An 11428-nucleotide genomic window follows, 5' to 3' on the forward strand; every position below is an offset into this window, starting at 1 on the left:
GAAATGACAGGAATTGAACCAGTTAGTTAAATCCCAAGTCTTCCATCTGATTCCACAGTGAATGGTGTCAACCTTCGGCCCACCGTCTTATCACTGTCTCTAGAACTGCTGCTGGGAAGTTATGCATTTCCAAGAAATAAATATGAGAATACGGTTCACATTTCTTAAGTCACAATATTGCTCACTCTTGTCATAGCACTATGAATTATAATTTTATGAATACCTTCAAGTTTGTTTCATGAGGGGTCACCATGCAGAATGTCACTGAAGTGACTCTGTACTGAAGGGCTTCACAGACAAGCCTGACCTGCAGATCTTCCTATTTTCCCGGTTTTAGTGATCTACCTGTTTAATCTGATGGGAAAATTAGGACTAGTTGTGTTGATCACCAAGGCTTCCTGGCTGCACAACCCCATGTACTATTTTCTGAGTCTGTTATCATATGTGGATGCCAGCCTTTCCTCAGTAATTACCCCAAATATGTTAGTAGATTTTATGTCAAAAAATAAAGCCATTACATTCTTTGAATGTGCAGCCCAGTTGTTTCTCATTGTTACTTTAGGGACCACAGAATGCTTCCTCTTGGCCGCAATGGCATATGATCACTACGTAGCAATCTACAAGCCCCTCCTTTATTCAATGAGCATGGTGCCCAGAGTCTATGTGCCACTCATCACTGCTTCCTATGTTGGTGGCATTGTGAATGCTTCTGTGCACACAGCGGACACAGTTAGCCTGTCCTTCTGTGTGTCCAATGAAATTAAACACGTCTTTTGTGACATCCCTCCTCGCTCTTTCTTGCTCTGACACACACAAACCAGCTTCTACTCTTCTACTTCGTGGGCTCTATTGAGATAGTCACTATCCTGATTGTCCTGATCTCCTATGGCTTCATTCTGCTGGCCATTCTGAGGATGCATTCTGTCGAAGGGAGAAGGAAAGCCTTCTCTATGTGCGGCTGTCACCTAACTGCAGTGTCTATTTACCATGGAACCATCCTCTTCATGTACGTGAGACCGAGTTCTAGCTATGCCTTGGACCATGACTTGATAGTGTCTGTATTTTATAGCATCGTGATTCCCATGCTGAATCCAATCATTTATAGTTCAAGGAACAAAGATGTCAAAGAGGCCATGAAGAGAGTGTTTGGGAAACATTGGATAATTAATAAAGCATATTTTTCAAATTAACCAGTAAATTGAAACAAATGAAGAATGATGGTCTTTGTCTCCATATCAAGAAGTTATGATAAAATTATTTTAGTGTAGTAATCTCCCCATTCTTTTTAGACATCTTTAAATAAAGATCATAGTCAAACCTCCACCTGTGCACTTTCCACACAGGCAGGAAAAGTGAGTCTTCCATTTGCTTCTTACTTGATTCACTCAGATACACAGACACATAGACAGACGGGTACAGATAGGTAGATACTGACTGCATCAGCACAATAGTATGAGTGCTGACACAGCAAAGCATGGCAGGCTAGTGGCTTAAACAACTGAAATTTATTTCTCACTAGTCTAGAGTCCACAAGTCTGAGTTCAGGGTGAAGCCAGATTTGCCTTCTGCAGTCTTGGCCTTTGTATCATCAATTGCAGTCTCCCTCGCCCTGTGTCTTCACGTATTCTTTTCTCTCTGTGAGTCTATTGCATTAGAGTCCACCCTAAAGGTTTCATTTTCACTTAATTACCATCACAAAGAACTTATCTCCAAACACAGTCACATTCTGTGGTACGAGGATTAGAATTTGAACACATGAATGCTGGCATATATCCTCTGTTTATCTACACACACACAGTCACATAAGAATGTTCTCTTTTCTTTAAAATGTATAGTATTAACTTTCATCTCAATGCAAGTTAAGTTGGATAGGATTCCAAGTTGCAATTGCAAGTAACTTTATGATTATATCTGACAAGCTTGAGCAAATACCACCCAATTGATAGCAAACCTACAGCTGGCATACCCCTGTACCACTTTCCGTGGAATCACTGATTTGGACTCCAGTTTAAAGCACTTTTCTCCATCCTTAGATCCACGCATGGACATCAGTCTAATCCCAGCCAGGGAGTCAGGGATCACGGATATGTGTTCCAGTTCCTAGTTTCACTACCCGATGTTTGTGAGGGTAACTTTCTCTTGTTTTTATATGTTCATCCAGAGCATGTACATTAAACTCATTGTATAATTTTTCACAGAATACAGAGGCTAGGCATTAGGATTTATCAAGATTATACTTAAACTCAAGAATGACAAACCAAGCACAATTTACAGGGTAAGGTACATCTGGCCCTTGGATTTGGCTCTTTCTGAACTAAGCTCCTCTACATCTTTCTGGGTTTCCCTACAGGTGTGGTCCAGACTCAGTTTTGCTCTCTTTCCCTTTCACCCTTACCCCTCTGTGATGTCTTTGCAGATGCCACCACTCCTCATCGCCCAGGCTTAAGGACCAACATACAGAAAGCATCCCTACTACGCTCACTTTTACTTCTGCTGCCAGCAGGCCTCATTTTTATTGCAAGGATATGTGCCCTTCAATGATCATTTTTTCCTTAATTTCTTCCTCCTTCCCTTCCTTTCTTTCTTTTTTGTTTCTTTCTTTTTCATTTCTCCATTATTATTATTTGTGTTTTGTGAAAATCCTTTTGATTCCAGTCTTAGAACATAGAATACAACTTACATATATTTCCCTAAACTGGGATTACTAAGTTTAAGAACAACTTGACAGTATAAACAGAGCATTTCTTAATGAAACAAATCCTCCCCAATTTTTCTGCATTTCTTTTTCCTATTTGGAAAGCTCTCCCCACTGCTATTCACATGATCCTTTCCTTTAAATCTCTCTTCTTAGTGAAGATCTTATATGACAGTTTATCTGCTTTATATCTCCTCACATTCCTTGTTTATTAAATGCATCATTGCATTTTTAATTATTTTGCATAATATGCAGTTTAATTTCTATTTGATTTGTTGTCTAATCTATTTTCCAGAGTCTAGAACAATGTCTAATACATACTGTTCCTCATAAATATTCCCTTAATGAATGAATATTACAGGTTAAAAAATGTGAAACCATTTTTTTCTTAATTCAACTCAGGGAAACTTGTAAAATAGAGACAGCATTTTTTGTGTCAATGTTAGTTATTGTTTAGATTTTCTGGTTTATTATTTCCTTAAAATATTTTCCTCTTCTTTTCATTAGTCTATTTTGCTCTTCTTTTCTAGTCTTCTGTATTGGATATGGAGTTTCCAAGGAACACTATGTCAGTGACGTCCCTCATTTTTTAAATATGTCATATTTTTGCTATAAATCTATCTGGTATTTTTCTTATTTGTCTTTCATTTGGGAGTGGTTTAGTAACTTATCTTTTAATGCCTAACTGAAATACTTATTTGTAACTGAAAATGTTTTTATTTGTCATTCATTTCTAGACAGAATAAAATTTTTAAATATTCTGAATTCAGAATATTGTTTTCACTAATTATGGCAGTTTTTATACATACTGCAAGTACACTGGAAAAGAAACTGAAATCCCTCTTATTTATGGTCAATGCTTAATATCTATCTATTAATTTCAATAAAATAATCACATTTAATGAGTGCTTTAAGTTTTTAAGTCCTCTTCAATGTTTTCTTGATTAAAAAATTTTAACTGCTGTGTATTAGGCTTTCCTAATATTGGTATGATTCCATGTATTTTTGTCTTTTCATTTCCTCTGTGAGAAGTTTCCTGTTTTAGAATATTTGTTGCTACATGACTATTTGCAAAGATGACACTTACCTCTAAGTTTTCATTATGAATTGAAGTCCTTCAATACAAAGTATCCTTTTCTATTTATTTTAATCTTTCCTGCAATCTGCATTTTTGACATTAAAATGACAACCAATGTTTTGTTTTCATTTGTATTACCTAAATGCACATTTGCCCATACATTTATTTTTAACTTTCTGAAACAATTTTTAATATATTTACCTTTAAAAAAACTATCTGGAAAGTCTTATTTTAGAGATATGTTATGTGCAAATATATTCTGTATTTTGAATCAACATTATACACTGATAGATTGGATGTGAGATATGTGAGACAATTTCAGGATTATTTGTGTGTCTTTGCCTAAATGAGTACAAAGGTGGCTTCCCTTTACATATGACTAACATTTAGATATTGCTGGTACCTACCTGCAAGCTATCTTGTGAAGATAAACCATGTTAATTTTATCTCTAAAGCCCTTTGAACGTTGTCTGGCACATAGGAAGAGCCTAGCAAAGTATGTTATCACCATTATATCTATCCATTTTTTTTTTGAGGCAAATACAGATATTTATGTTTCTGACATGCTCTATTCTTGTCTTATTTTCTTGATCATATTTTTATTAAATAGCATTTTGGCATGGCACCATGAAAAAGAGTATTATGTTGTACGTTGCTTCAGGCTACATTTTACATAAACTATGATATGCACTAATGTAACAAGGAATGTTCAGGGCAAATGCAAATAGTCCAAATCTTTCTTATTGCCCATAGATTGTATTACACCTTTGTAATGGTATAGTAACCATGGTTTCTAAACTGAATTGTAAAGAGGATAGGGTAGTCTTAATTTAATTAGAATTTAGTTGAATTTAATTGTAATTTTCTCTACTTAAGTGTAGTCCACAAAATCATAGAATCTGTAGACCATATTTGCCAACACAAAACAACGGGATACATTTCCTAATCATAGAAATAATTGAAAGCAAAGTAAAAGCATAGTTTATAAAAAAGACTAGGAAAATGAAAAGGGTCTGTAAACGTATGAAACAACATAATGCTTACAGAAGTTGAGAGAGGAGCCAAAGAAGCATAATTTAGACAATTACAAGACAAAGCAAATAGTGTTAGCTGTAAATATAGAGGCTAGACAGCATGGATATCAGAGCAAAAATAAGTCATAATAGTTTTAAATGGCATTCATATTAGATGAAGAAATATTTAAAATAAATTAAGTAAAGGAAAATAATTTATATTTAAAAGACTTGAATAAATTAGTTGACAGTTTTGAATTTGTAAAAATTTTTTAAAAATTAACTCCTAAAAATTTGCACTTTTACATCTTATTTTTAATATTTAACAAATATTTAAGAAAAATTATCAACTATAATTTTATAAACAATATAAATTTCAAAAAATAAAATTGTTACAATCATTTTTTAGTAAAAGCAATCTATATAGTTACCAAAATTCACACTCAAAAAATCTAATACTTGGAAAACAGAAAAATATGTTCTTAAATAGCCTTTAAATAGCAAAAAACATGAAATTTCCAATTCTAGATTATGTAGAAGAAAAATTTAAAAATAATGGAAATTTTAGAAGATTATCTGACTAAAGTTTTTGAGTTGCCACAAAACTTGAATTCATAGTAAATTCATAGCTTTACAATTTATCTTTGTTAAAAGATTTAAAAGAAATGAGTCAAACATTTAATTCAATATTTACTTTAATGATTATAACAAACCTACAGAAATCAGGAGAAAGGTAATGATTTTTTTAAAAATCATACACAGATTTTCAACAAAGAAGCAGTTTACTGAAGCTTGCAGATGAATCACACAAAGGTTAGCTTTTTAAATGCTTTCAGGTAGCCACCACTGCATGCAGATTTTTAACGTGATGAATTTCAAACATGTCATGTCCAAAGCATTGCAAAGTAACAGTCTGAATTTTTCTCATGTGCAAAGAACACATTCATCTTAGGTCTCAATGACAAAGGAATAATCAATGGTTAAACTCGTAACTGTACACAGAAAGCTTCAAAAAACTACATAGGAAATAACAGAAATATTGCTTAAGTATTTAATATATACATGTACATATGTAACTATCCATCTAGAAGAACATATACAAAGCTGTTAATAACTGTTAGGACATTTCCAGTATTTTAAATTTTTCAATATTTTTCAAATTTTCTCCAATGGTAACATATACCATTCTAAGTTCAAAATTGTGAAGCGCTCAGTTTTTCCTTTGCCTTTTGTATTTTTGTTCTTCAAATCAATCGAAACTAATTTATAAAACAGAAAGAAGTGTTCTTTACAAAAAAGCTCATGTACATTAAAAATACTCAGGAAAGTGAGTGTTCCGATTATGATGGCCAGCATTTATTAGTACCGCCTTAAATGTGTTATATCCATTATCTGATATAATATTTATATTAACTATATGGATGTGGAATTGTTACTTATGTCATGTGTTTGAAGACACTTGAGACTGAAAAGATTCAGTGATTTATTAAAGAGTTATGCAGCTAAAAGGACAGCAGATATAGAGTCTGAATTCTGGAGTGTTTGCTTCCAAAGCAAATGCTCATAATCACTCTGCTATATTGCTTCTCCATAAAATATGAAATAATCTATAAAACTGTTATCATTGTTCCTCCAATGGAGCTTATTTCCAAAGTGAAATTCTCTGAAGTTGGAGTATGCATGGGAATTTGTATGATACAGGTTAAAAGATGACAACTGTATTTTGTTTCATTTTGCAAGTCAGTTGCCCTTAAAAACAAGTATTTAAACCAGAGATTTAACATTTCATAGTTTCCAATTACTATGTGAATTTCTAAAGGCATATTCCTGGTAATTCCCAGATCATAAATGGTCAAATGAAAGATAGCACAACAGAAGGAAAAAGAAAAAAAAAAAAAAGGATTCTACTGTCTCTGGAAAGAGAGCAAGGAAATACACTGTAAGCAAGAAAAAATAGATGAATTTAAAAGTTTAGCATCACTGTTATTTTAATTGCCTGGATCCCTCTCTCTTCTGAGTGACTCTACATAAAGCATGTTTTACTTCTTTGTTCCTAAGACTATAAATGAATGGATTCAGCATGGGGATCACAATGGTATAAAAAACAGAAGCCACCTGATCCTTTCCCAAGGAGTAAGATTTACTTGGTTTCAAATAAGTGAAAATCATAGTGCCATAAAAGATGGTGACTCCCAGGAGATGTGAGCCACAGGTAGAAAAGGCTTTTTGCTTTCCGGAGGTGGAATTAGTTTTCAGGACAGTAGACAGGATGAACACATAGGACACAGATATTGTGATAAGAGACACCATTAGGGTGGTGCCAGCGACAATGAATATCATGATTTTGATGTCATGTGTGTCAGTGCAGGACAGGGCTAAGATTGGGAATGTGTCACAGAAGAAGTGCTGGATTATATTGGATTCACAGAAATGCAATCTGCTTATGCAAAGGACATTGACAAAGGAGTCCAGAAAGCCAATCAAATAGGACCCAAGGATTAGGAAGCAGCAGCGTCTCAGGGACATAACTATGGGGTAATGCAGAGGGTTGCAGATGGCTACATAGCGATCATAGGCCATTGAGGAGAGAAGGAAACATTCAGCAGCACCCAGGAAGACAAAGAAGTACAACTGGGTGAAGCAGTTCATCCGTGAAATAGACTTGGCGGAGGTCAGTAAGTTCTCTAAGGTTTTAGGGGTGATGACAGTTGAGTAACTGAGGTCAAGGAATGAGAGGTGACTGAGGAAAAAATACATGGGGGTGTGAATCTGGAGATCCAGGCGGATTATCAGTATCATCCCCGCATTCCCCACCATGGTGATCAGGTATATCAGGAGAAACAGCGTGAAGAGGGCCAGCCGGATCCCTGCAGAATCTGTCAGCCCCCGAAGGATGAAGCTGGACACTTGCGTGTTATTCCTTTGACCCATAGTGTTCAAATGCTATAAACTGTTGAGAAATCAAAGCTAATACTTAACAGTAAGTACTTCAAAAAGATTTGGGTTTATATGAATGCCATGACATTTGTATTAGTTCAGTGTTAATATAAAGTGATAATAATATAGTGTACAGAGTATGGAGAGAAAATCCTTAATTTGATTGAGAAATATAGGAATAGGTATAAACTGAAATTTGGATAAAATATAATAAAAGTTAATATAGTGGTTAATTACAATAACCCTGATACTATTCTATATGCTTCCTGTTATTAATGCATTTAATCTCCATAAAATTATTATATCATAGGTAGTACATGTAGCCACATTTTTTAGGTGAGAAAAAGGCAAAGAGAATATAGGTAACTTATTCCGAGTCAGTTATTCAATATTGACTCTGGAATTCTAACAAGATCGATTAACTCCAGAGAGCATGCTCATAATACTATGTTCCTATTTACAATTAATTTCAGAAAACCTGATGGATAAATTCTAGGTACATAATAAACAAAGATAGAAAAATAGTTTTAATGCATCATGTATTGTCCTTTTGTTTCCAATTTTATTTAACACAAGATGACAAATTTCAACCCTAGAAGACTCTAGTAAGGTGCATTAAAATTTTGGATCCCATATTAGTATTAATTTTCAAAACATATAATATTTTCAAAGCTTGACCCTTCAAAACAATTTTTTTTCTGAAAATATGCACATTACTTGTAAACCATGATTCCATCAATTCTATATCTCTGATTCCATGAATCCTGGGGTTACTGCAGGCTAAGATCTATATTCTGTACGTACACATGCTCTTCTGGTTATGTCCCCATTTTATTTTATCCTGACTAAAACCTTCTAATTTCGAGAACAATACTCACTGTGAGCCAATGTTTGTGAAAAAGTATCGTCTTCCAATATTATCTGTCTAGAAACATGTCAACCTCAAATTTTTCTCACAAATAAAATGTGAAAACCATTTAAGTTGAAAATTTCTGTAATATAGTATTTGTTTGGATAAGTTCTTTTTAAATTTTAGTGCATTCATTTTGTTTTATTCTGGGGTAAAAAAGAAATCCACCTAGAAATTTTGTTCAGGTCCTGATCAAATGTAAAATTTGCCAGGAAGTTATGTCTCAAAAGAATATCAACGATCCACTGTGCATGTGAGCAGAGCAGAGTATGGCTGGCCTCTCACCCTGATGATGCCAGGGTACCTCATATATTGGGGACTGATGATAATGCAACATTTGGTCTTCCCTGTGGACCAATTTTCAAGGAAGACTGCTTGGCAGGATTCCAAGGACAAAAGTTTGAGGATTACCTGCAGTTCTGCTGGGTTTTGAGAAGCTAGTATTCTTTTCCCTTAGAAGCCACACAATGAAGAGCCCAATGGTTTGGGCTTCCTTTGTGATGCTCTAAATTTATGTCTGGGGCAGTAGAGAAACTATTTCTAGAGAAATAATTATCCTATGACTGAAGCCATCAGGGATGGAAAGATACATTTTTCATAAGGAAATTTTATATTTTAATGTGTGATGCTATTAAATGAGTAAATATATTCATAAAAACAAAATTAGACTATAACAAAATTCAAAGAATGGTAAGAAAACATTCAAAACTGCTGTAACATTTTGATAAATTTTTCCCAATTACTTTTTTCATTTATAGAATGTTTATTTGTATACCTCTAGATTTGCATAAATATTATGAGCCTGTATATTCAGTACCCATCCTAATTTTATAACTAAAATTTCATAATATACTATGACCAGTGTTATATTAGTCATTCATTAGACCCATAATTTCATGTATTATGCATTGATTGATATCCTATGACTAATTTCCCTCTATAAATGTTCATCAGATGTCAATGATTTTATTGAATATTACTTATCCAAGATGAGGAAACAAAAGAAGGCTCTAAAAAGGGTTAGACTGAGAATCAGATTAAAATAGCCTTTTGAATCTTTCATTAATTCATGATAATAAAATCAAGTTTCATGTAGATTTAAAGATGACTCTTACAGGAAAGTCTGCTCAAACTCCTGAATTTCAGGAGATAATTAGTTGGTATGGATAAAGGAGGTAATTTTGCATATATTGTATCTTTGATGAACTTTGGAAGGGCAATTTTACTCATCAAAAGTTAGTGCTGCTCAAACATGTGTCAAATAATATTCATATTTTATGAGAAGGCAAGACAAATTTAAACACAAAAAATGTTCTCTGCCTTTGGCCTCCTCTCTCCCCTCACTGTGCATTTTGTGTCTGCAAAGTGCTTCAGCCAAACTTCCCCCAACAGCAGAAATACCTGCTCAACCATAAAGAGCAATAATCTCCTAGTGTCAATAAGAAAACTCCTTAAAACATAACATTCCTCCTTGCTCTTATTAGGGGCCATGGTGACCCATGACCCACTACTCGGTTTGTATGCTGACATCTGGGTTGTATAAACTGTCAATAATACGTTATTTAATGTACAGTCCTCTGTTTCAAAAATTTCTATTACTGTCCTTTGACTTCTATTGGGTGGAACAGTTCTTGGAAGTTTCTGAGAGGTTGTTCCCAAGTTATAATCCTCAATTTGTCTTGAATAAAATTTTCCAACTATTTATTAGATTGACTGATTAATTTTTCATCAACACAGGCTTACTTGGAGATTAAGAGGCCAGCATAAACCTATTTGACACTAGGTAACTTTGGAAGTCAAGCCAAAAGAGAGACTAATGGTAATTTCCAATGTAAATGCCACCTCAATAACCATGGTAATTGCAAAATTACCAGGAGCAAGTTTTTCTTGCTTAATATTTTCCCAATTTTGAAGTAATTTTGTCCATGTTTAGTCTTGTTGATGATTTCAGGCTATTCTTATACCATTTATTGTGTCATTACAGAAATGAAAGTCTGATCAGAGATTTTAAATCTTTTTTAATTTAATGATGATATAGTTTAATGCCCTAGCTCATTACAGCTTTAACTATGCATATATATATATATATATATGTTTTTTTCTTTCTTTCTTTCCTGGGTTATTCTAGTTATTTTCATTTTCTTTTTCCTTTGACACATGAAAGAATGATTCTTCTTACTTTTTTGGTTAAGTGTTATTAAATTACCTTTTTGCTTTCTAATTAACTAATGGTTACCTGTTTTATCACTTTTTCCCTTACTTTATTAGATTTGTGGGGGACAACAAATAATTTTCCTTCTACCCTTCTAGGTTTTTAGCTGAGACCCACTTTCTGTAATAAAAAACCAAATAAGAGGAGAAAAACAAATGGAAATTTAATAACATGTATACCATTTGTAAACATGGGACACACCCAGGACAACTGAGGAACATCGTCCCCAAATGGTCCAGCCCACCACCTTAAGTACCATCTTCACTTAAAGACACAAGAAGATATTGGCAGGAAGAATAGGAACCAGGAAAAGCATTGGAAACAAGAGTGTGTTTGTTAATGCATATTCAATTTCCTGCCTTCTTCATTGATAAGAGTTTCTAGAGATTTAAGCATCTTTCTCTTCCTGGTACAGAGACATCCTTACAAATAGAGATATCTTTTTTAAATGTAAATGTCTCTTATAAAAACATAATTTCTATTTAATTTTCAGAGCTTCTCCTGTGTCTATTGCTTCTTGAAAATAACCAGCTCAAGATAACCTTTATGGCAAAGAGGCATAGTTTGGCACAGAAAATTCTGC

General features: G+C 33.8%; 1 protein-coding gene and 1 pseudogene across 1 annotated transcript; one reads left to right on the top strand and one right to left on the bottom strand.

Annotated features, from left to right (window-relative positions):
- The first annotated feature begins 236 nt into the window (after window positions 1–236).
- LOC105090049 (olfactory receptor 5T2-like) lies at window positions 237–1199 on the top strand (annotated as a pseudogene).
- Window positions 1200–6705: 5506 nt separating this feature from the next.
- LOC105090080 (olfactory receptor 8H1-like) lies at window positions 6706–7717 on the bottom strand. The gene has a single exon (XM_010981269.3). It carries the CDS (start codon window positions 7715–7717, stop codon window positions 6770–6772), a length of 948 nt encoding a protein of 315 aa, XP_010979571.3. The 3' UTR covers window positions 6706–6769.
- Window positions 7718–11428: the final 3711 nt, after the last annotated feature.

The sequence above is a fragment of the Camelus dromedarius genome, chromosome 35 (assembly GCF_036321535.1).
Source record: "Camelus dromedarius isolate mCamDro1 chromosome 35, mCamDro1.pat, whole genome shotgun sequence".
NCBI lineage: Eukaryota > Metazoa > Chordata > Mammalia > Artiodactyla > Camelidae > Camelus > Camelus dromedarius.

What these genes read in the sequence shown, in the direction of transcription:
- LOC105090080 (XM_010981269.3), bottom strand. Translation starts at nt 7,717, where the DNA reads ATGGGTCAAAGGAATAACACGCAAGTGTCCAGCTTCATCCTTCGGGGG.